The 26,736-nt window shown below is 37.7% G+C and overlaps 1 protein-coding gene across 1 annotated transcript in view; it reads right to left on the minus strand.

Annotated features, from left to right (window-relative positions):
- Positions 1-8,570: 8,570 nt before the first annotated feature.
- The window catches only part of nfxl1.L (nuclear transcription factor, X-box binding like 1 L homeolog), a 54,772-nt gene continuing 36,606 nt past the window's right edge, over positions 8,571-26,736 (minus strand). Inside the window, 7 exon segments of the mRNA NM_001096972.1 lie at positions 8,571-9,982; positions 15,635-15,688; positions 16,754-16,840; positions 18,479-18,583; positions 22,756-22,825; positions 25,283-25,449; positions 26,391-26,525. Coding sequence (NP_001090441.1) covers positions 9,806-9,982; positions 15,635-15,688; positions 16,754-16,840; positions 18,479-18,583; positions 22,756-22,825; positions 25,283-25,449; positions 26,391-26,525 — 795 coding nt within the window. The 3' untranslated portion in view covers positions 8,571-9,805.

Below are 26,736 nucleotides of genomic sequence, written 5' to 3' on the forward strand. Positions count from 1 at the left end.
TAATTTCATACAACTGAATACTGCTTCACTAAAAATCTTTGAAAACACCCCAGTACTCGGATGTTCCTGGGAAATGAAAGACATACCACTGTTTTCTTTTTTGTTGACTGTAGATGAAGAGAAAATTCACACTTAAGTAAATGTGCCCCAACGTGTGTATTTTATTACATTCTCTCATTAGAGTACATTGGGAAAATCAACACAATGCTCAAGACTATGAAAAGAAGAATGCCTCATTTTATATCAAGTGCCATAAGATAAAGTTACTGGGCCACACAGCACCCCCTAAACCTTGGAGAAGGTGATTTGTTTCACAGATGTACATTGAAAGTGCACATTAGTCAATATTCCTTCTGACCCCTATACTCCTTGGTTGTCTGCCGTCATCAGTCTTACATAATTCTTACATCCTTGTTTAACAGGGTTTCATATGTTATTTTTTATTGTTTAGCCTAATCCCGTTTCCTGCTAGCCATTGGGGGAGTCGGTTATTAACAGCTGGAGGGTCTTAAGTTTGACATCCATGAAATTGGTATCTCACCATAGGCAGCTCTGAATGTATAGGGGACCTGTCACCTTAAGAAATCATTCCAAATACCGTGTTATGATGTTAGTAAAGCAAAATAAACTGCACTTACACTATACAAATTATTTAAATCTGAATTGACAACCACAGCAAACAGTCAGGCACCATTTTGTTGGCACTGTAGGCTTTGCATTTTCCCAAAATCTAGTTTATGGGGTGCCCCATGCACTGGCTTTACAATTAGATGGTGAACAGGGAGGGGAATGCAGGGAGTGCAGTGACATCTAGGTAGTACAGAATGGAAAGTGAAATAAGTGCCTGCCCCGCCTCTATGCCTAAGGCATAGAGGAGGGGGCAGGCAATATATGATTGACAGCTGAGCCTTTTAAACAAGTTTATATCAGGTATGGGTGTTTTAATAAAAAAAGAATGAGGGATCCATGTTTAATTTGTAAAGCACTTTTATTTTACAGCCTTTTATGTCTGGGTGACAGGTCCCCTTTAAAAAGGCACACCAAGAATATGATGGCAGAAGTGCAATACAGACATGTGGTCCTACAGTCATTGCTATACTTTGCATTGATATATTTTCTTACCTGTAGGAGCCATAATATGTACTCAGGGTCACTAGCACCATGGATGCTCCTGCAGCCTCACAGCTTATTCAGTTGCTCAGCATGATACTAGCACAGGGCTGCTGTGGAGAATATCAAATCCCTTGGAATGAAAACTCGATTGGATTCTGGAATAGCCTGAATAGGAAACAAATGGAGAGAAGTGGTCTGGCCCAGGAAGTCAGCCAAGTTCATTTCCAAGTTGAAGCTCATATTCACATTTGGGAGAGGACATACCATTTCAAAGGTGGAAAAAGCAGAGGACCTGTTATCCAGAATGCACAGAACCTAGGGTCCAGATAAGGGATTTTTCCATAATTTGCATCTCCATACTTTAAAGGGGAAGGAAACCTAGTCGGAGCAAACCCCCCACCCCCCTCCCGTGTGTTTCCCACCCTCCCTCCTCCCCCCCAGGCCGTCCTGCTGGGCAAATGCCCCTAACTTGTTACTTACCCTTCTGCGCAGGTCCAGTCCAGGGAGTTCACAGACGACATCTTCTTCCACGCGATCTTCTTCCTGCTTTGAACGGCGCAGTAGGAGCATTTCACCGGTACGGATCTACTGCACCAAAAGTCACGCGCATGCACAGTAGATCGTACCGGCGAAATGCTCCTACTGCACATGCGCCGGTCAAAGCAGGAAGAAGATCGCGTGGAAGAAGATGTCGTCTGTGAACTCCCTGGACTGGACCTGCGCAGAAGGGTAAGTAACAAGTTAGGGGCATTTGCCCAGCGGGACGGGTAGGCCAGGGGGGAGGAGGGAGGGTGGGCAACAAACGGGAGGGGGGGGTGGGGGGTTTGCGCCGACTAGGATTCCTTCCCCTTTAAGTCTACTCAAAAATAAATTAAATATTGAATAAACTCAATAGGATTGTTTTTCCTTCAATAAGGACGAAGTGTGTCATAGTACAAGAGACTGTTTTATTATTACAGAGAAAAAGGATATCATTTCTAAAAACTGGAATAATTTGATTATAATGGAGTCTATAGAAGGTGGCCTTCCTGTAATTCAGAGCTTTTTGTATAACGGGTTTCCAACGGATCCCGTAGCTGTATTGCATGGCCAATTATGAACAACATCTGATTTTCATCGATGAAAGGTAAAGAATTCATTGATAAGGTTCTAAAAGGCATGGGAACGCTGATTCTTGAGGTCTAATTTCCACCAAATCCCCTCCCCCTCACACACAGAGCAGAGCTTTAATATTTTCTGTTTATTACTTTTAGCTTGAGGAAATTTGAGCAAGCAATGTATAGTTTGCAATAATGCTTATTATATTTTACTTGGCGTATGCTTTGATTTTACTTCTGTGTTATGTAAAAGTCTTTTTTTTCTGCTTAATAATTCAATAAAAAGACTTGAAAAGAAAGAAAGTAATTTTCATAAATGACCATAGCAATAGTTACAAATCCCCAATTTTGTTTTCTCTTATTTATGAGATCATCCATGAATAACAGGTTCTAAATATAGTTAATATGCAAAACATGTCTACGCAGGGCAACATTTACATGTTTCCATTCAAATAGGGTTACCTTCTCCTGACCCTTTAGCAACATTCCGGGATTGTTGGGTTCCTTGTGTCTTTGATGTCCCAGTGAAGGATTATAAAAAGCAATAAGATTTCCCTTGTCAACAGCATAGTCCCATATATCTTGTTAACGTCACACCTCTGTAACCCTAGTGTTTGGTTAGGTACTAAATTACAGGCATTTCTACAGATGGGACAGTCCAGGGATCCTCAGTGATTTTTCTTTCAGTGTTCATGACAAAGAACACATTGGAACGTGTAGCTCTTTAATCTCTTTATCCCCAGAGCCTCCAAAACATTCAACTATTGGACAGCTACAAAACAGCACTATAAACTCATCAGCATATTTCAATATATCAGACTACAAAACACTCTCTCCAAGTACTAACTCTTGGGTGACTTGGGTGGCTATTAAACTTCATAAAAGTGCATTATAGAACGAAATATGTATATACACCATTTGCATAGAATTACTTCATTTCTCTATACATCTCCCCCTATATTTAAGAATCTGCACCGAGTATTTTATCCGCTTTTGTTAACAGCCATTTATCGTGGCTTTGTGGCCAAAACAAGCTGAAAACGTTGCTCAGTTTTTATTTGAAAATATTAAATGGGTGGTTCACCTTTAAGTTAAATTTACTGGGAGTTATTTATCAAAGGTCAAATTTTAGAATTGAGGGACTTCCACGATCTCGATTGGTTTTAGATTTTCAGATCCAACCTATTTGTAGCTTTGAGATAAAATACATTTAAAAAACACATTTTTCAAGTTTTATTTTTTAACTGAAAATTTGAGTTTGACTGAAAGACAACCAGACCAAGACAACCAGACCATTGATAAATAACCTCCTTAGTATGATGGAGGCATATGCTTGGACTATTTGCAATCGGTTTTCATCTTTTATTTTTGTGGGTTTTGAAGTATTCAACAAATATAAAAAAAAATGAAGATCAATTGACAATTGTTAAGAATAGGACATTCTGTAACATTAAAATTTACTTAAAGGTGAAGAATCCATTTAATCTATACATCACATACAATGAATATATTTTATGGTTTGTGCATAAAAGTGGACCTGTCACCCAGACACAAAAAGCTGTATAATAAAAGTCCTTTTCAAATTAAACATGAAATCCAATTTCTATTTTTTATTAAAGCATTTTTAGCTCATTTAAAAATCTTAGCTGTCAATCAAATATTGTCTGACCCTCCTCTATGCCTTAGGCATAGAGGTGGGGCAGACAATTACTTTCACTTTCCATTCAGCACTTCCTAGATGTCACTGCTCTCCCCACATTCCCCCTTTCTCTTCAACGTTTAATTGTGTAGCCAGGGAGCATGGGGATGGACATCAGGTCCCCCATTCTGGTGCACAAACAAAATTCTGAGATGATGCAAGGCTTGTCTTAATAACAGTGTCCACAAAATGGCTCCTACCTGCTTGCTATAAATATGAGTTCTAAGACTGAAGGAATAAGATTCAAATAATTTAAATAGTGCAATTAAGGTTCATTTTGCTTGATTAATTTGATAAAATAGAATTTTGAATAATTATTTTGGGTAATGGGTCCCCTTTAAGGCTTTGCTAAGGCGACACATGAGGAAGGATGCAGTGTGTTCTCATTCTTATTGTGAATGATCAGACCACTCTATGGCTGCCTTGTTGACCCTGTGCAAGAAATATTTATCTAGTAAAAAAAAAAAAAAAATTGGTCCATAGTAGGCCATATGTAACTGGGAACCACACTTCAAAACTAGTAGTTTCTTATTTGGGGCGACAGGCATGAATTTTTTGGTTGAAAAGGCAGTGGAGTCTGTGGATCATTCTTGGTCTTTTCTGTTGTCTGTGGCTGCTGGAATTAGTACATCTAGTAATGAGTTGTTTTTAACATACTTATGGCACTTGTACATGGTTTTCAGGGCTTAAGTTCCAGAGCAATACATTTGTGTGTCCAGAACAGTGCTAGGCCACATATTTTGTTTTTGATTCCACATGTGCAATAATTTACAAAAGTTTTGGTAACAGAATGTGTAGACAAATAACCATAATAAATTCTGTCCTGATTTTTATGGTGTGGTTTTTATTTCTAAGTTACACTGCAAATAATTCACTGTACCATATAAAATGTAATTCCTGAACTAATAAGTGTATTTTTTAGTTGTAATATTGGTGTGATGTGTAGGTAGCCATCTCAGGTCATTTTGCCTAATCCTGACCTTTAAGAAAGAGCCAGCACTTCATGATTGGAACTGCTTTCAGATAAGCTATTGTTTCTCCAACTCAATGTAACTGAATGAGTCGCATCTGAATGAGTTTAGTGCTGTTCTTATATGTACCAAGGAGCTGTTATCTTGTGTCAGGGAGCTGTTATCTGGTTACCTTCCCATTGTTCTGGAGGGGAAGGGAGGGGTGATATCACTCCAACTTGCAGTACAGCAGTAAAGAGTGACTGAAGTTTATCAGAGCACAAGTCACATGATTGGGGGCACCTGGGAAACTGACAATATGTCTAGCCCCATGTCAGATTTTAAAATTAAATATAAAAAACGGATTGCTCTTTTGAAAAATGGATTTCAGTGCAGAAGTCTGCTGGAGCAGCACTATTAACTGATGTGTTTTGAAAAAGAAAGACAAGTATATGTAGTATGTTACAGATCAAGAACTCTATTTTGTATAAACTCCCTTTATGCCCCTATATGCTGTAGCTTTTATCTGTGTTGTTTCACCTGCTAACAAGGAAAGGAATTTTATATATCAATAAACCCAGTCTACAGTGATACAAAGGATGGGATGTTACAATGAATGTATTACAAACAAGTAAAGCAATTTCACATTTTAGTTATAAAGTCTGCAACCCAAAATGTGCCATAAATACAAGGTATTCAACAAATAATTACAAAACATTCCTTAAAAGGAGTTCATATATCAAGGACAAAAATGGCTCTAAAGTGACACTAATTAAATTCTACTTGTCTGTATCAACTGTCATTTCTACATGTCACCCAAACCAGAAGAACATCCATAGTTGAGAATGTACACAATTAGACATTTGCTGGATCTTTCTGTAATTCAAGCCTACTTAAAATAATTTAAACATGAAATAGACCCAACAGGATTGTTTTGCTTTACCATCAAGTACAAAGTACTAGGGCACATTCACTTACATAGACACAGTAAGCAAAGTGCAATTCTTAACATGTTTTTCCCCCACAATGTAGTGTGTTTTGTCACAGAATTCAAAGTTTATATGGCAGCTTCTATCCTAAACAAACAGAGACAATGTCTAGAGCTTTTTACTCAGGTATGGAAAAGCATTCTGCAGAATAAATATAGTCTTATAGCTTGCATTATTGTAGCTAATCTGTTGGCAATAAACTGTCTTGGCGCTTTCCTTCTCCTTGAAGATTGATTTCCTTTTTCTCTGTGCTATGAAAACATTACCCGGTACCGTTTCCCAACTAAGATTTAATTAATTCTTATTTGAGGCAAAACAATCCTATTGGGTTTTAGTCATGTTTAAATATTTTTTTGTAGACTTAAAAGTATGGAGATCCAAATTAAAGAAAGGTCCCTTAGCCAGAAAGCCCCATGTCCTGAGCATTCTGGATAACGGGTACCATACCTGTACAGAGAAAACAGAAATCATCAAATAAGATTTTTTTTGCTAAAATAAAACATTAGGACTATGGAAAAATCACATTCCCATATTTTGGAGTTTCTCAATAATAAGTATCTAGATCAGAGGTCCCCAACCTTTTTCACCCGTGAGCAACATTCAGATGTAAAAAAAGTTGGGGAGCAACACAAGCATGAAAAATGTTCCTGGGTGGTGCCAAATAAGGGTTGTGATTGGCTATTGGTTGTCCCTATGTGGACTAGCAGCCTATAGGAGCTCTAGTTGGCAGTACATCGGTTTTTTTATACAACCAAAACTTGTGCCTAAGCCAAGAATTCAAAAATAAACACCTGCTTTAAGGCCACTGAGAGTAACATCCAAGGGGTTGGGGAGCAACATGTTGCTCACGAGCTACTGGTTGGGGATCACTGATCTAGATAATAGAACGCAAACCTTTACTGTTCATAACAAATGCTGTGCTTATGAACAGCTGGACCACTGACAGTTTTAACCATCTTTCAAGCTGTACATAACATGTCACTTTTGACTGCTTCTTTAAGGGTATTATATTGCAAAATGAGAGCGCTTATTCATAAACCAGATCTCCAGAAAGCTCTATTTCCCATAGAGTCAATTTTAAGCAAATACAGGTATGGAACTTGTTATCCAGAATGCTTTGGCACTGGGGTTTTCAGGAAAAGAGATCTTTCCATAATTTGGAACTTTATACATAGTCTACTAGAAAATCACGTAAACATTAAATTAACCCAATAGGCTGGTTTTGTCTCCAATAAGGATTAGTTATTTCTTAGTTGGGATCAAGTACAAGCTAATGTTTTAATTTTATAGGATAATTATTATTCTGGATAACGGGTTTATGGATAACAGATCCTCTACCCGTAGTTCTAATTTTTGAATGATTTCCGTTTTCTCTTTAATAATAAAACAGTACTTAATGGTAACTAAGCTGCGTGAAACCATATTGCTGACAAAACAATCTTATTGAGTTTTTTTCAGGTAAAATTACAGAAAAGTCCCTTATCCGGATAACCCCAAGCCCAAAGTATTCTGGGTAATGGATCTCACAACTGTACTTAGTTAAAGCCACCAAGCACTGCACATCTTAAAGGGATTCTGTGATGATATTTATGGTGTAGTTTTTATATCTAAATTATACTGTTTACACTGCAAATAATTCACTTTACCATATAAAATTTAGTTTTTAACCCCACAAGTGTATTTTATTTGGTTGTAATATTGGTGTGTAGGCAGCCATCTCAAGTCATTTGTCCTGGTCATGTGCTTTCAGAAAGAGCCAGAGCTGCACTATGGAACTGCTATCTGACGGGCTATTGTCTTTCATACGCCGTGTAACTGAAAGAGTTGCAGTTGGACTTAGATTTTTACTATTGAGTGATGTTCTTATAACTGCAGGGAAAGGTTATCTGGTTACCTTCCCATTGTTCTGCGGATGGGCTGCTGGGGGGGTGATATGCAGGGTCGGACTGGAAAAAAAACAGGTGGGCCCTCCTCTCTTGTGGGCCCTGACCGGCCCAGATTCGCACCCAGATCCCAAATCCTTCTTTCTGCCGCAACCTCCCTTTTTCGGACAGTCACGGCAAAAGCATAGTGTCCATAGTTGCACAGCAGGGGGGCCCTGGGAAAGCAGCCCGATGGCCCCCAGGACCCCCAGTGCGACCCTGGTGATATCACTCCAACTTGCAGTAGTAAAACTGAACTGAAGTTTATCTGATGTTTATCAAGTCCCATGACCAGGGGCACCTGTTTAGACTGGTGTCAGATTTCAAAATTAAATATTAAAAATCTGTTTGCTCTTTCAAAAAACGGATTTCAGTGCAGACGTGTGCTGGAGCAACACTATTATCTCATGCGTTTTGAAAAAAAAACATGTTTTCCCATGACAGTATCCCTTTAATTAACTACAAAACAGTTATGCAAAATGTGTCTTGTAGGTGTTATCTAAATGGACACCTAAAAATCATTAAAATGCAAGTGGATTCTCTTTTTCTACAAAGCAAATTGTCCTTTAGTTACCCTTTAGTAAACCTGACTTACTTTCTCTTTTGTCACTCACTAAATCATAGTAAAATGTAATCCAGTGACAGAGGTAGCCAGTGCTACAGGTTGAAATATGGAACTCATCAGCTGCAAATGAAACAAATCTTCTTAGGAACCATCCAGAGCTGAGAAACAGATTTGTTTTTTTTTTACTGGACATGAAATATGTGAAAGTGATACTAAAAGTAAATTTTAGACTATATTTCATCGAAAGACAGATTTATTTTGGTGCAGGCATTTGCAAACTGAGCTCTGCGGACCTCACATCACACATTTAAGAAAACAGAATGACACCATCATGACTAATTCACATGCTAATCATTTCGGTAGCAAAAGTGGATCTACGCGAAGAAAGATTTAAATCAATTTTGAAATAGCTTTTCTAAAATTTTCTATAAATATAACTAAAATAATGACTACAGTAAATAAAACAAGTAAATATATATGCCCAGATTCTTCTAATTTTATAAACGTTAATATATATTTTAGAAGCCCCACCACTGGCTGAGCTCCATTGTACTTTGCGGTATAAATACCACAACAGGGCACAGATAATTATGAAAACAAAATAAGTAGGGATGCACCGAATCCACTATTTTGGATTCGGCCGAACCCCCGAACCCTTCGTGAAAGATTTGGCCAAATACCGAAACAAATCTGAATTTGCATATGCAAATTAGGGGTGGAAGGGGAAAACATTTTTTTACTTCCTTGGTTTGTGAGAAGTCACGCGATTTCTCTCTCCGTCCCTAATTTGCATATGCAAATTAGGATTTGGTTTGGCCTGGCAGAAGGATTCAGCCAAATCTGAATCCTGCTAAAAAAGGCTGAATCCTGGATTTGGTGCATCCCTAAAATAAGACCCCTAACTAGAAATACGGTTTGGGGCCAACAAATTGATCATGCTAGCCAAACAGTTTTTGCTCCTTGGGTCTTGCAGTTGCCTATAAAGAAGGGAAAAATTCTAGGAGCATTTTATATAAGCATGATTCAAACCAAATTAGGGAAACCAATAAGGAACTTAAAACAGGGTAGATTCCATTTGGAATAATGTAGACAGTAGTATTCTAAGACAATTGACATTTTGCCTTTGTTTTTATTTATTTTTAATTAATTTGGATTTTTTTTCTTTCTTCCAGGCTTTGAATGTAAAAAGCTGCTAGGGCTTAATAACCTTAGCAAAAAAACATCGTTTTGGAATTCAGAAGGAAATATGACTACTCTGGGGCCTGAGCAAAAATATAAGCTAAATCTGGGGCCCCATCACAACCAGAGAGAGACTTTTCCAGTTGCAGCCTAGAGAAAGGCAGAAAAAGATGACATAACAATTCCTGAACTGTCAAAAAAAATAAATAAATACCAACTGCAATTTGCTTAGAATAGGTCCATCTATAATATAAAGTGAGATAAAAGGTGAACTTCCCCTTTAATAAATGGTTACACGTCAACTTGAGTGTAATATAGGGTGAATACAGCTAGAGCGATTCCACAGACAGGCATCATTATGTACTTCTTGTATTTCTGCCATGCCGTCTGTTGCACCTCCACTTCATCTTTCCGCTTATTCTTTCGCCGTTTTCCTTTCAGACGGTTTTCAAAAGCTTCCAGTTCAGCCTAGAGCAGAGAGTGATAAGAGAAAAATCAGCATTGTACTAGATGAGTTATTCACAGAATAGTCACAATTTCTGCTTCCCCGCGCGGATATCTGATAAAGGTCAAGAGATGTTTCAGCATAAAGCATTTAAAGGAGAAGTAAAGCTTAAAGAATTAGCTAGAAATGTTGTAAATTATGTTTTGCGCTTCTGTACCAGCCCAAGGCAACCACAGCCCTTTAGAAGGGAAGATCTGTGTCTCTAAACATGCCCCAGTAGCTCCGCATCTTCTTTTCTGCTGATTCACTGCACATGCTCTGTGCTGCTGTCACTTACTAAGTTTAGGTACCCACTCACAATATACAGTACACATAGAATATAAATATCAAAATATAAGGCTGATTAGTAATTAATACAGATAATTACTACATGGCAGCACAGAAACCAGTGCAACTAGCATCAGAAATTAATAATCAGCCCTGTAGCATCAGCTTATATTACAGACAAACCTCATTTTCTGCTGGATAATTAGTGACGACCCCTAAGCTTAGCTTCTCAACAGCTGCTCAGAGCCCACTGAGCATGTGAGTGTCACAGACACTTTCCAAGATGGTGACCCCTTGTGACAAGTTTGAAGTCCTGGATCATTGCTGCTATTGACAAGCTGAACCTTTAGGCTGCTGCAATAAATACTGTATATAAAATATGGCATTTGTAGCCATTTGTATATTCATTTTTAGGGTTTAGTTCTCCTTTAATAGGTACTATTTCAGGGAAAACTAGCCCCAACCTCTGTTTAAGAGACCATCCATGGGGAATTGTGGTTGTATAAAACCAGCCTGCTGGGGAGGAAAGAACGTTTCTATTCCAGAATGGAACGAGCAGGAATCCTGTCACTCTTCATTCTGTTCCAATGAAGTGTGTAATGTGACTCTGGCTATATCACTGTGTGAGGGACTATGATGCCTGGCTTCAGGAAACAGCTTCTTTGTAGCTCAGTAGCCACAACATGGGGAAGCAGATTTATCAAGGGTTGAATTTCGAATTTTAAATTTCGTTTTTTAAACTCTAATAAATTCAATTGAATTCGAAATTCGATTGGGGAAAAATTAAAAAAAAAAATTTTTTTTTAAAACTAGGACGAATATTACCGATCCTAAAACTCGAATCTAATTAGATTCGAATTGTACAACACTTAATTCGAGTTTTTTTTCTCCGAACGTGAATGTCAGGAAGGCTACAAACATCTCCAAAATGATCACAGACTTATAAATGAATTTGTCAGGTTCTAGGTGGCGAATAGTCTAATTCAAATTCTTAAAGGGTCAGAGTATGATAAATCTCGAAATTCAAATCAAATTCGAATCGAGTTTGGATAATTCCCTAGTCGAATTTGACAGTTTTGACCATAAAAAAAAATTGAAAAGAAATTGATTTGAATTAGAATTTTCAATTCGACCCTTAAAAAAATCTGCCCCTAAGTGCAGCACTTGTCATTGTGAACCTCGTAATTTGCAGCCCTGCATGGCCTGGTTATAGGGTTGCCACCTTTTCTGAAAAATTTAATCGGCTGGTGGGAGGGGAGGTACAAAAGGGGTGGTCTGTTACACAAAAGGTGGTGGAGCCACGCACAGTGATGTGAAAGGGGGGGAGCAACAGTTGCGATGGCCAGAAGCCTGAAAAAAAAGTTCTGATCGAATTTGGGGCGGGGTAAGGGCTTTTTTTAAGGGTATTACAAATTACCGGCAACTACATGCCGGTATATATGTAATAGCGGCCCCAGCCGTAGCAGGTATTTTACCAGCTATGCCGGTAAAATACAGCCGTGTGGCAACCCTACCTAGTTATTCTATTTTTTTATCCTGAATGTCATTTTCATACGCTACAGAGGCTAGAGTTTGTTTTACTGAAGAAATGGATGTAGCAAGAAGAAGAGCAATGTGTTGATCTGAACTGAATTATTTCACGTGTCTGATTTATTAGGAATGCTCCCAACTGATTGCTAAATGTCATAATGATGCATAACCAATGCAACATGCTAATAAAACGCATTATTAGCTATTCCACCCTTATTACATTCCTTCGGCATTACACATCCCGCTGTGTTCAGAATGGTTTGGTAAATATACAAAACAATATGACATATTTTGAGAAAGGGAATGGAAAACAAGGGCTGAAGATGTACTCCTATTGCAGAATTATTAAAGAAACGTGTTGGTGGAAATCCACGTCAGCCCAAGTTGCTCCATGTCCTCAAGGCAATGGTATTATCAAGTGTGCTAAGTGATGAATCTGTATTTATCTAGCTAAGGATTTAACAAAAAGGGACTAAATCCCAATATGTGCTGCATTGAATGGCTTGGCCAACCTCACTCCCACCAGGGCTTTATGATTTTGTTTTGAAATCCTACAGCTTCTTCGCAGTAATACCTCTAATATGGGCACAAAGGGCTAGAGATAAAAGACAAGTACAAACCTATTGCCAGGCTCACACAAACAATTTACTTCCAGTGACAATATATGCACTGAATTAAAGGAACAGTAACACCAAAAAATTTAAGTGTTTTAAAGTAATGAAAATATCATGTAGTGTTGCCCTGCACTGGTAAAACTGACGTATTTGCTTCAGAAACATTACTATAGTTCATATAAACAAGCTGCTGTGTAGCAATGGCGGAAATTGAAAAAAGTCTATATGGCACAGGTTAAATAGTGGATAACAGTGAACACCATTATGTTCTACAGAGCTTACCTGCTGTGTAACCTGAGCCTTTTCTCCTTTGAATGGCTGCCCCCATTGCTACACAGCAGCTTATTTATATAAACAATAGTAGTGTTTCTGAAGCAAACACACCCGTTTTACAAGTGCCGGGCAACACTGCATTTTATTTTTATTACTTTAAAACACTTTCATTTTTTCATGTTACTGGGGGAGCAATAGTGCACGGTGGGTAAGTATTGCTTCGTACCAATTGTTTGCTCTATCTTGTAATTTTCAAAAGGTACAAAAATCTATTTAAACCTATTTTCAATCAATAACAGCACCACCAAGAACCCCTTTCCTAAAGGGCACCTGATATATATATATATATATATATATATATATATATATATATATATATATATATATATATATATATATATATATAAATAAATGAGTCTCCACCAAATATGGAAGCAGCAAAAATAATTCTTGAAAGGAATCAACTTTCTCATTTAGGCAAAAATCACGAAAAATTTGGGATTTTTTTTTTATAAAATCTGACTTTTAAAAATCACGAATTTTTCGGAATTTATTAGACCCCAAGGATGGAGTCCGAATCTGAAATTCCGGCATCTGAGACCTGTCGAAGGTTGCATATAAGTCAATGGGAGAAGTCCCAATGATTTTTTGATGTGCGCTGGGTTTCGTGCAATTCCCCGATTTTTCTGAGATTTCAGGCAAAAATCTGATTTTTTTCCCCGCAAAGCATATTTTCGGGAAAATGTAATAATAAATAAGAGTATAAAACCTGAGCGGATTTGATCGGAGTTTGTAGCACAAAATATTGAGATAAATTCGGACTCTGATAAATAACCCCCTTAGTGTTGGGCAGATTACCATTAGCAATTATCGGCAGTTTCCTCCTGCTCTCCAAAACACACAGCAAGTTGGCTGCTGTTGAAAATAAACCTAGTAGACATGTATACTGTGTGACTGTAATAGGGACATTACACAAGTGGAGCAGGGGCTGATGTAAAAGCACTGTGCAATATATTAGCATTATATAAATTAAAGGGGTGGTTCATCTTCAAGTTAACGTTTAGGATGTTATAGAATGGGCAATTCTAAGCAACTTTTCAATTGATCTTCATTATTTATTCTTATAGTTTTTTTTATCATTTTCGTCTGACTCTTTCCAGCTTTCAAATGGGGGTCACTGACCCCATCTAAAAAAAACAAATGCTTGATACATTATTCATCCTGTTATTTTAACATACAGCATAATTAAATGTATTTAAAAATGCTGGAAAAGCAATAAAAATGTATTGAAAAAACAACAAAAACAAATGCTCAGTAAGGCTACACATTTATTGTTATTGCTACTTGTTGTTACCCTTCTTTTTATTCGAGCCCTCTCCTCAGTCTCTTATTCAAATCAATGCATGGTTTCTATGGTAATTAGGACCCTAGCAACCAGATTGCTGAAATTGCAAATTGGAGAGCTGCTGATTACAAAGCTAAAAATATTGCAAATTGTCTCAGAATATCACTCTCTATATCATACTTACGGTTAACTCAATAGGATTAAGGATAATAATTAGGGATGCACCGATCCATTATTTTGGTTTCGGCCTGACGCCCAAATCCTTTGCAAAAGATTAGGCCGAAGGGGAAAACATTTTTTATTTCCTTGTTTTGTGACAAAAAGTTACAAGATTTCCCTCCGTGCCCCAAATTTGCATATGCATATGGTCAGCCAGGCAGAAGGATTCCGAATCCGAATCCTGCTGAAAAAGGCAGAATCCTGGCTGAATCCCGAATCAAATCCTGGATTTTGTGCATCCCTAATAATAATAATAATATTTTAAATCTGTTATGGAGTGCTTCCTTTCCTTAATAAGGTTTCTTATCTCAATCATAATGCTAATTAATCCTGTTCAAAACTCAAAATCCCGCAGCAACAGGAACAATGGGTTTCCACTAGGATTGCAACCTGATCTGAAAGTTCCAGTTATAGAGAATGAGACATAACTGCTTGCTTTGTAAAAGGAGACTTAACCAGCAGCTCCATATTCAAGCTGAAAAAATACCCATTTGTCCCAAAATGTGTCACAATCACACTTGTATCCAAACACAAAATAAGCAGGAATTCTTCCCAGCAGCGTGAGGAATACATAGGCTGTGTAATGTACTTGCCTCACTGATAGTAAACAGGACATATACAATCTGCTTTGCCTAGTCTGTGAATGGGTTGGATGCTGAGGCAAGACCTGGCCCTCACTCAGCCAATCAAAGCATTCCAACAGATGTCAGAGTGTCAAATGTTGTTTTAAAAAAATGCCGCTCACTGTTTTTCAAATCGTGCATATATGTATCATTTGTTGTTGCATTTTCTCAGTCTCAAAAGCTTTGGTTTTTTTTAACGTTTTTTTTCTCGACAGTGTGTAGTGCAAAAAAATTCAGCTAAAATACAAGCTGATGTCCCCATTTGATCTGATTGCGTCGGGTTTCAACTTACTGAAAAGGCTGGCAACAATACTCAAAATACATTTATAAATATAAAAAATAATGTTTTGTTTATATAAAAGGATACTGCCACTATTTGACATTATTAGAAACAATGGGGCGGTATGAGCAAAACCCTCGTCATAAGAGAAATACAATGAAGATCTTGCTGCCTCAATACATAAATGCGAAACACAGACTATCTGGCTTTGGTCATCTTGTAACAAGGAGTCACAAACCCTTTATTCTGAACAAAGCAGTCTAAGCAATAACACAATCAGTCTTGGGTTGGTGAAATATTTGACGAGAACTAGTGCTGTCTTTTTCCATGAAGTCTGAGCCGAGTCATTATTCAGTTCAAGCAATAACAGGAATTTCAATTTTTTTTTTTAACTCTACCAAATTGGAGTTATCTTCCTCCCCGAACAATAAGGATCAAAACATTTTATATCAAATATTAAATACCTGCTGTCTGCGTCTCTCTTGCTCAACAGCTGCATTTTCTTCTTCTGCTTTCATCTGCAAAATGAAACAGTAAGCTTGGAAAATATGAACAATCACATATATTTTAAATGATAACTCTAGGATAAATCAAAATTTCCACAAGCACATGCGGAGCAGATTTAAGCACAGAACTGTATGTTACTTTGGAAGTGGAGTGCTGCAAATGCATAGTGAAATAGCTGCATATATATATATATATATATATATATATATATATATATATATATATATATATATATATATATATATATATATATATATATATATATATATATATATCTGTATTTGGCCAGCATATTCTTGTCTGACAATGACATGGAAAGAGCTACTCATGACTGCTACTCGTGACCCCCTACTCATGACCCCCTACTCATGACCCCCTACTCAAAGGGGGTTATTTATCAAAGGTTGAATGTTACTGTTTTTTTTATACCTCAAATGAAATCAAAACTCTAATGGTTTCCTATTTAAGAAAAAACTCAAATGGAAAAAATTTGATTCAGCGAGTTCAAGTTGACAAACACAAAAACTCGAATTGGCTAAACCGTCCAAAAAAACATCATGAAGGCTTTTAACATCTTCAAATGGTTCAAGGGACCTCTGCCGTTGACGCCTACATGACCTCGACCTAGAAGGTGTATTTTTGGATTAGAGCTATTTCCAGGGTTGGTGTATAATAAATCTCGAAAAATTTTAGGGTTTTTTTTAACCTGAAAATGTGAGTTTTGACCAAAATAATCACCTTGAAAACTCAAATTTTAACTCGATCCTTAATTAATTTGCCCCATGGTGTTTCCCAAGACAATGACTAGGAAGCAACCAACTCCAATGCATTGCTTCGACTTAACGTATAAAACAGTACTTTGGCCCAAAAGGATGTTTGTGTTGTATACAGTATGATTATCATGGCTCATAAGAAAATTCATTGTTTCCAGACTGTTACAGTCAACAAACACTGCAATTAAACAAAGTCATAAAGCTAACAGTAATCATAGCGAGCACAGAAGAAAATACTGGAAAAAGTACCCATAGGGTCACATGTAAATACGCATCTAATGAACACAAAGCAAGGCGTGTTACCTCTGCAGCTTTCTTTCTCACATCCAGGCAAACAGAATCACATTCTAGTGAAATGTGACCTTCCCGCACCGAGTTACAAGGCATCTCCTAGGGACAGAGAGAAACATGATCTTTGATCAATAGTTCACCAAGATCAGGATATTGAAGAACTGTGCACACAGCTGGTGCGAGGTGAAATTCAACCTCCCCATATCAAAAAAAAAAAAGCACATCTCTTCATATGTAATGCATAAAAGCAGGCCATGGTCTGGTGTGACCATTGATCGTGTCATGCAAAAAAAAAGAGTATGTCAGGAAACAATGGAGAGAGCTGCACTGAAATGTGTTTCTGTTTATTGAAGCCAGATTGGTGCTAATCAGAGACATCGCAAAATGTTAAACCTTTAATGTCAACGAAATCCCCAGCGTTATGTGGTCAAAAGGGTCGAACCATCAAAAGGATAATATTTTATCAAATGGAAGTTACCCAACAAAGCAAATATGTTACCACAGCCAAGCAACAATAAAAAGAACCAGCTGGAGCTCGGTCAACTGAAGGAGAAACTGCTAGATAATGCAGCAATGGGAGCAGATACGTGGAAAAGCTCACCCCCCCCCCCCACACTACAGAACAAAACTTATAGGCTTGGGTGGTGTGTCATGAGCTCCTTTTTAAAGAAGAAGGAAAGCTACTGAGGAAGATTATTGCCAATAGATCAGGGATGAGTTTTTTTTTTTATAGGTAATGGCAACGATCCAACAACCACAGCGGGATGCTGGGACTACTTGCTCCGGATACCAAATATTTTATTTCTAGGGGGGGGGGAAATGGAGATGTCTTGTGTAATATAAAATAATGTCTTGGAATAAAAGAAAATGACTGGGAGAGAAATCAGACGGGTTTAATGTATCAGATATATGGAGAACTATGACCGTTCTCAATCCAATGATTCTAGCAAATGCTCTCTACTGAGATCATCCTGAGATCTGCTGTACTTCTGGACGAATAGTTTAGTAACTGCTACAGATTTATGACAGATTAGATGAGCAAGAAATAGAGTAGACAATAATACAGATGCAAAGAATTATATGTAAACATAAAATGAATGGTAAATGAAAATATTAAATAATACAATCTTTAAAGGGGTGGTTCACGTTTAAGGTAACTTTTTATTATATTATATTATTATTATTATATTATATTGAACGACGAATTCTAAGCAACTTTTCAATTGGTTTTTATTATTTATTTTTATAGTTTTATAGTTATGTCTTTTTCTTCTGATTCTTTGCAGCTTTCAAATGGGCGTCGCTGTCCCCTTCTAAAAAACAAATGCTGTCTAAGGCTACAAATGTATTGTTACTTTTTATTACTGATCCTTCTATTTAGACGCTCTCCTATTCATATTCCAGTCTCTTATTCAAATCAATGCATGGTTGCTAAGGTTTGGGCCCTTGTTACCAGATTGCTAAAAATGCAAATTGAAGAGCTGCTGAATAAAAAGCTAACTCAAAAACCTCCAATAATAAAAAATGAAAACAAATTATCTCAGAATATCACGCTCTACATCATACTAAAAGTTATCTGAAAGGTGAACAACCCCTTCAAAATATTAATTTAACTCCAGTAAACCAGCTATTCATGTTCTGTCTTTCCTTAGATGGAATCTGAAGGCCGGTGAATGATCCATTATAAAAAGATGATGTGGAAGTCAGATATAGAGGCTGTTAATACAGAGAACTCACCTTTTTAATTCTTCTGCAAGGACAGCGGAGTTTTACTTTCTGAATGCAATTGAGAGAACAATTCCCTTGGTGGCAAATTTCTTTGCATCGGTGACCGCAGGGCAACTAGGAGACAAAAACACATTAGGGCTTAATAATAAGTGAATCGACCTCCTGCTTCACTATTCTATTGCTCCGGACTGTGTTAACCATGGAAACCTCATTCACGGCAGACATTCATTTTACACCTGCCACATTCCTAAAATCAGAACTGATTTAATTCATGCTCGTGAAGAGCATAACTGAACTTCTGAACCAATATAAATTATAGGGCGAGGGAAACGTGTTCCTCCTCATGCGTCACCATTAATAAAGTGTGACTGGAGAAGTAAATCAAACAACAAACGAACCCTGCTTTTTACTACTTAATATAGCGAAACTCGAAGTGCTTTGAAACAGTAAAGGCAACTCTCAGTGGGTGCACTAAGGGTTTTAAAACAGGATAATTTGGAACTTGCAACTTGTCAGAATGCAATCACCTGATGCCATAAGCTTCTGCATGGCAGTAAATCTGCAGCTAGTTATGGGGGGTAGATGAGAGTTTCATTGAGGCTTTGCTTCAAGTGTATGTTCTCTCTTTAACTGCACTTAGTAATAGGAGTTCTTTTAGCCTTTCAGTGATATGGTAGATGCATTTGGTACATTTAATAATGTTTTCGATATCTCCGTCCGTCTAGAAAAGCCATCGAAATGGATAGTAAAAACATACAATTGTAGAGTAGTAAATCCAGATGGCAATGTCGTTGACATGTCATTATATTAATACAGGGTCATTTCTATAGTTCGTCTTGTTTCCTTCCACAGGAAGTCTGGCTGGAACCATCAAATTTCCCAATGTAAATGTTTACAGAACACCCAGACAGTATGTGAAGTCGCATAAATGGTTCTGCTATTGAGAACCAGAGGGGAAACTCGAGACTCGGGTCAAGAAGTATCACCTCTATCAGCCACAAAGTGTAAAAAAAAACAACTTTCTGCAGCCAAAAGAAATAGTTCATGTCTGACAAGGTGCTACAATTGCCCTGCACAGGCTTCATTATAATCGTCTCTACTTTTGCTGCTATTCCTGCCAATCAGCATGAAATCTAATTTCATATGGCTAATCCCTCCAGATGAACGTTAGGATGCTTAATGTTTCTGAATGTGTTCTTTTCAGGTGGGATTCCCACGCAAATGAAAGACACAGCCTATACAGGGAATTACTCAGTTTCAGATTTGGCGAAGCCGGCAGTTAACATATATGCAACCGGAGAAGCAGAAGCATGGAAAGCTAATAATGTTTAATGATGTAAGTGCTACTTCTTTCCTGGGAAATCTGCTGATGTACTCTACTATATAAAATACCTGATATTTATTCCTTTTGTGAATTACTTTACAACTGCCAGACAACCAAATGAGCAGCCAAGGAATTTCAGGTTCTAACATCACCTCCCCTTAGGCTTGCAAATGGAAGGTGAAGTCTATCTCTATAATTGAAAGATATTCTTCCTTGTTCCTAAGCATACCAAAATATGTATTTTCTGTACAGGGCCATCTAAAGGGAAAAGGCGGCAAACAGAAGAAATTACAAATATAAATGCAATGTAGCAATATAATGCTATTATAAAGGTGGCAACTGTTCAGTACAGTATAATACACAGAGACTTGCAAGCATTCTGCGCTTACATAGGTGTATATATTTCAAGTACATGAGGATTGGTTGCATAAATGAACAGGTATGAATTCCTTTCTGTGAGGTTGTCCTGAGTATGCGTCACACATCTATCCAGTTGTTATTAGTTATATGTCATCACTGTATATAGTTATATGTCATCACTTATATAATAAACCTACAGACCTAGAACAGGAGCAATTGATTTTAGCAGGTATAAAGAGTTCTGTTGAGGAGGCATGCAACTAGAAGCTAGCAATTCCCTCTTTTAGAGCAGATGATGATTCTGAATGCTGAACTGCATAACCAAGTTGCTTGCAGCAGGAATAATAAAATGTTTGTATGTGGAAGAGATTTTTAAAGCATCCAATTGACTGGATATTCACAGTTATGGCAGTTCCCAGTTGTGCATTACTTTCCACGTTTACCTACCAATCACGTTCCATGCCTAGTGACTAGAATCATGCATCACATAAAAGAGGCTAACAAACAGAATGCAGAGCATGAGTTAAGATTGGAAAAAAAGATTAAGTATAAGGCAGCTCCTGGTCCTTAAATAAAAAAAATAGACTTTACAAAGAAAGCCACAATATTTGGTTCATAATCCCTATTTATTTCCAGCTCTATAAGATTAAGTGGTTTTGTGTAGGTCTCCTCTAAAACACTGTTGTCTATTGCTGATCTTATATTGTCCTTCAACAATACTTTACAATGTTATCTGGAAATACAGATTTGAGTGGTTGAGAACAGAAAAGAGAAAAGATTGCGGCTGTATAATTACCTGCCGCTATTCTAACAAATCCTTTTTATTAACGTATTAAAGCTAGAATGGAGTGATAAATATATTTCTCCTGAATTGATTTTCTGAAAATAGGTAAAGTAAAGAATGGAGGTTGGCAGCTATGAATCTATAAGTGGATTTATGGGAGGTAGACCAAACCCAAAGGAAAGATCAGTTTTTAATTGCATGAAATCAGTATGTACTGGCAGATGAATAGGGTGATGGTAAATGAGGCACTGTTCGACCAGCTGAAAAGTGACATTATTATTTATATTTCACAGCAATTTACAGACACACATAGGGGCAACTTCACTTAAGGGTGAATTTTTGCCAGTGACCGATTCACCACACTCTGCGCCACTCCCCCAGGTGCAAATTGTTACCACTACTGCTGTGTCTCAGCAACTGCCGAATTTTTTATAGCATTACTTTGGCTGGGCGAGCATTGCATAGAGAATTTTTTGCTTGCGTTCATTTCTGCCTAGTGAAACTTCGCTAGCACTCTTGCGTTTTGGTAAATTTGAATAGTGTGGGTACCTATAAGTCATATGGACGTCTTTATTAGTAATGTTGGTGCAAATGCTTGAAGCCATTTTTTCAAACACATGTCCAATGAGCCATAATAAAGACAGAAGAGATCCTCTAATGCCCTCTAGACATGAGCCCACCCTTAAACAAATGTGCCATGTTACTCAAATTTTAAAAATTGCTCACACATACATCTTTTGCCTTTTGATGGCAATCCTGCTTTAAAAAAAGTAAAATCGCGAGCGTTTTTTACAACTTTAATGTATTTCCAGCACACAGGATATGATGTAGCTCCGTTTTATCAGTTCACTGGTCTGAGGTGGCAAAGTAAACTCTGGCGAAACAGGTAACGTTCAGTAAAATTTGCATCTTTGTGAATTGTGAATTTGAGTAACGACCATTTGCCAGTTTGAGCGAACGCTAAAGACTGTCTCGTTCGCTAGCGAATTGTCCTCTACACCTGTTAGTGAATTGTCGATGTCCCTGCGGATGAGATTTCTGTTGAATTATCGCTAGCGTCAGCCACTTCACCCTTTATTGAATCTTCCCCATAGTACCCATCAGTCTCTACTGATTGCTTGCAATCTATGGTCTCCATCACATTCACACACAGTAAGTTCAGTTGGGTTCAGGAAACAGTTAACCTTTGTGTAAGGTAGAAGGAAATAAGAGTAGGAAACACATAAAGACACTGTCCTGGATGGAATCGATCCTAGGACCCCAGTACTTGCTGCAAGGCTGCAATGCTAACTACTGCACCACTGCACTGTCCATAACTGAAAAATCCCTTTGACGGTATATACCTGGGCACAAAGTAAGATATGGGCATCCTGGTAGGAAAAAATAAATAAATAAATAAATACAGAAAGGGCATATTACATTGCATACTAATTTCATGCATGTCTACCCAAAGTCTCCAGCTTTATTAAGGAAGATGTAGTTCATAAACAACCAAAGATTAGCAGTTTGGTTTATATTGTTGTAATATAAGATGTTTATCCTCTTTAGATTCAGTTCCTAGTCTTCATGCAAAGTCTGACGTCCCTACAGCTCAAACTTTGGCCCTGAAGACCCAAATCCAAAAGGTCAAATATTGTGAAGCCTGCAGTGAAGAAGTCATATTAATTCCTCCAGTGCTTCATCCCTTTATACAGTTTTACTCCCAATGTATACAGCACCAAATCTTGAATTTCGACAAGTTCAATTATGCATCGCTGATTACAAATTTCCATTTCGATAGGTACCTGGTACATTATCCATAGTATAAACCCCAATTACCTCTTTAGGACATTGATTTTTGCATGAAGTCAAATTATTCTTTTCTTTAGCATCAGCCATAGATAATTTCCTGTGGAAGAATAACAAATACATTCTTACTTTACATTCTACTCTACATTTAAAAACTTTATAAATGTTTTTTGACGCAAATAAAATATTTCATTGTATATAAGAACGGCTTTTATCTTATAGGTGTCCGGAGAACCAATAATATCACTCGACCCACCTCTACACATCAACACTTTAATACTAAAGCCATTGTATTCTAAGCAACTTGCATGCTATTTACAGGTGGAGAGAAGCAGATGAGCTCCACTCTGCTGTGTTTCTGCACTGAAAAGCACAGTGTTGGCCTATGTGCAGACACACTAAAGGGTGAATTTTCACCTTCGTCAGGCACAAATTCATTACTACACTACACTAATTCACTAAAATGCAAAGTTGCGTGTCTCTAAGTTTCGCTAGTGTTAATTTGTCAGCGTGAGGATTTCATAGTGAACTTTTGCTAGCGTTCATTTCTGCCTAGCGAAACTTCGTTAGAACTCTTACTCTTAGGTCAATTTGAATAGTGCAGGGAACATATAGGTCGTATAGATGTCTTTATTAGTGATGTTGGTGCAAATGCTTGAAGTGGCTACTTATTATTACAAATGTCCAAGGAAGCAATATAAAGACAAAAGTGATCCTCAAATGCCCTAGACATGAGCCCACCCTAAAACAAATGTGGCCTGCCCCTCAAATTATTTGAAAAAAAATGTTAACACAAAAATTTTAAATAGTTGGGACTTTTGAAGGCAATCCCGCTTTAAAATATGAAAAAACGCATAAACTTTTATGACTTTTCAGCATACAGAATATAATGCCACTGACATAGGATTGAGGTGGATGTATCTTCATCTTATCAGTTCGCCAAGTAGAAGGTGGCGAAGTAAACTCTGGCGAAAGAGGTAACGTTCAATAAAATTCACACTTCAGTGAATTTACAGAGTAACGAGTGAAAATTTGTCTGCCAAAAGGGAGTGAAACTGCACTAGCAAATTGTCCTTTACGCCTGTTAATAAATTAGCGATGACCTTGCGGATGGGACTTCTGGCAAATTTACGTCACCCTATAGTATAGTCACCCTATAGTAAATCTGCCCCACAGAGTGCATATCAGAGTAAAAACATAAAAATACAAATTTTCATGCTGTATGCACTCCTTGTGTATGCACCTTATCTGACAGCCAAAAAGCAATGGCACATAGGACAATTTGTCACCAGTAGAAAATTGTGCTCCCAGCTGTTGACAAAATGTAATTAAGCAGCTTTCTACAAACTAATATTTGAATAGTGTTGTCGAAGATGCAACTCAACTGTTTAGAATACTGTGCTAATGTTTATGTCTATAGAAGTGTTCCCCAACCAGTGGCTCATGGGTAACGTGTTGCTCTCCAACCTTTTGGATGTTACTCCAAGTGGCTTCAAAGCAGGCGCTTATTTTTTAATTCTTGGCTTGGAGTCAAGTTTTGGTTACATAAAAAAAAACAGGTGTATTGCTAAACAGAGTCTCCTGTAGGCTGCCAGTCCACATAGGGGCTACCAAATAGCCAATCACAGCCCTTATTTGGCATCCTTTAAAATGATGTTCAAGCTTGTGTTGCTTCCAGACTCATTTTACATTTGAATGTGGCTCACGGGCAAAAAAAAAAAGGTTGGGGACTGCTGGTCTATAGGAATGTATTTGGAGGCACGTTGTCACCTATGGAGAGCATGACTTCCTGAGAAAGAAAAATGCCAACTGTCCCATTCCTCTAAGAATAATATCACATGGGATTTCCTCCAGTGAAACATTAAAGTATGTGAATGCCGGTGCTTAAAGGAGAACTAAAGAAACAGGCCAGAAATGTTGCACATTAGGTTTTGGGCTTCTATACCAGCCAAAGAGAGCCACCACCATTTAGCAGTAAAGATCTGTGCCTCAAAAGTGCCCCTGTAGCTTCACATCCTCTTTTCTGCTGATTTACTGCAGCCTGCTCTTTAAAAAAAAATACTACTATACAGATGCTGAACCTTTAGGCTGGTTCAATAAGTTTAGTACGGTATATGAAATATGGCATTTCTAGCCATTCATTTTGAGGGTTTAGTTTTCCTTTAATGCCACTGACTACAATGCCATCCTCCTGTCAGTGTGCAGACTGTGCACACTTGTGCGCACTGACATCTGTTTTCATTCCAGTGGATTCTAAAATTAAACTGCACATACGCAGAAGAAACATATCTTTTTAACAATCACTTTAATAACCTGGAGTTAAACTTTTGAACCGTAGCCTCTCCTACCAAGCTCAACATCAACTATTGAAAGAGCATAGGTAGAAGTTATGACAGAGGCAGACACAGGCCTGAAGCAGGGGTATACCGGAAGCCAGACAGAACATTTAGCAATAGTGACACATTCCATATAAATGTGGAAAAGCATCACTATCCCTTTAAAGTGAGGCAAAACCTAAATGAATTGATAAGACTGAATGCCCCCAATTTTGACCTACGTGCATTCGATGAAAAGATTGCTGATCTTGCAGTGACACTTGGTTCTGATCATTTGCACACAAGGCGGACAGTCATCAGAATGGCACGGTAAATTGCACCGGTGTGGACACTCAGGTGGTCGAGGCTTGTTGCATTCTTCCTCGCATGCAGCACATTCTACTCCAGCCTATACAGTATAAAAGAGGTAAAACAACTCTGTAATATATTTCTTCTTAATAACAATTATACTTCCCTTGAAAAGAAATAGGTAATTAAAGGAATAAAAAAAACAGTGGCAATTAGGAATTTACCAAATAGAGATGAATTTAATCTCTCCAACCCCTTATGTGATTGGCTTAGAGTTGGATTTATTAACCAGTGGGTTTGCGGTTTAATTCTAATTGGTCAGATGGATCAGATTTAGCCCTATGCATGGATGACTACAAGTGCACTGATCTGGTCTGATCAGACAGGAAACAAAATGGCAGTTCTTCCAGAAAATTATAGCATTTGCAGAAGCAATACCAAGGCAGATACAATATATTGTTACACAATAAAAAATGGTTCTACCCCATCATGGAGTGATGTTACTAAGTAGCCGCAACTTCTTTAAAAAGAATTAATGAATATAAAGAGACAATAAAAGAAAGAGTCCATTTATACAAGCATGCAACATACAACCATTCATGGAAAACATGATATTTATATTTACATACAGGCTGACTTCATTTTTTGCTCCCTGATCCAAATCAAGAATCTATATTATCTAAATCCCATGAATGAAGTTATGAGAGCAATGGTTGGAAGTATGTTTATACAACAGATAAATGATGTGTGACATGTTCTGGACAGAAATGTGTGACATGTTGTGGACAGAAATGGGTGTTGGATGAAATAATGCTCATTTGTTGCAGTTAATGGCCCTTTAAATGAAGCATACTTGGTTGCAGCGATCATTAGTACCTAAATGGAGGCATTAAGAACCTAGCAGAGCAACATACGTTAATGACTTCAGAGGTCTTTGAGAAAATGTTATTACTACAAACAGCTTCCATTCACAGGTCAACACAAGATGCTACAGAATCAACGCTGGCTTCTCATAGTAAGGAAAATGACAGGAACACTTACCCTTTCCTTGTTGCCGTTGACATCTGTGACTTTATGGCATTCTCTTGAGCAAGTGTGGTTGCCACATGCAAGCGGTCTGCCGCATGGTCTCTTACAGGAGAAAGGACCTGCTGCATGGCATGGCAAAGGGCTTATCTGAAAAAAAGAGTAACCACATGCATGGAGATAGTTCGGGAACTAGAATACAAAAGATGATTATCATATACGTACACAAGCCAACTGAGAATTGTGAATTATTATTTCCCAATCTAAAGGTACCCCCAAGTTCCCAAACTGTGTTGCTGCTCCCTGGGGAAAGGGCCCAAAGAAGTGGTTGGGAATCCAGCCACAATCAGAGTTAGATCTA

The sequence above is a fragment of the Xenopus laevis genome, chromosome 1L, assembly GCF_017654675.1.
Source record: "Xenopus laevis strain J_2021 chromosome 1L, Xenopus_laevis_v10.1, whole genome shotgun sequence".
NCBI classification, from domain to species: Eukaryota; Metazoa; Chordata; class Amphibia; order Anura; family Pipidae; genus Xenopus; species Xenopus laevis.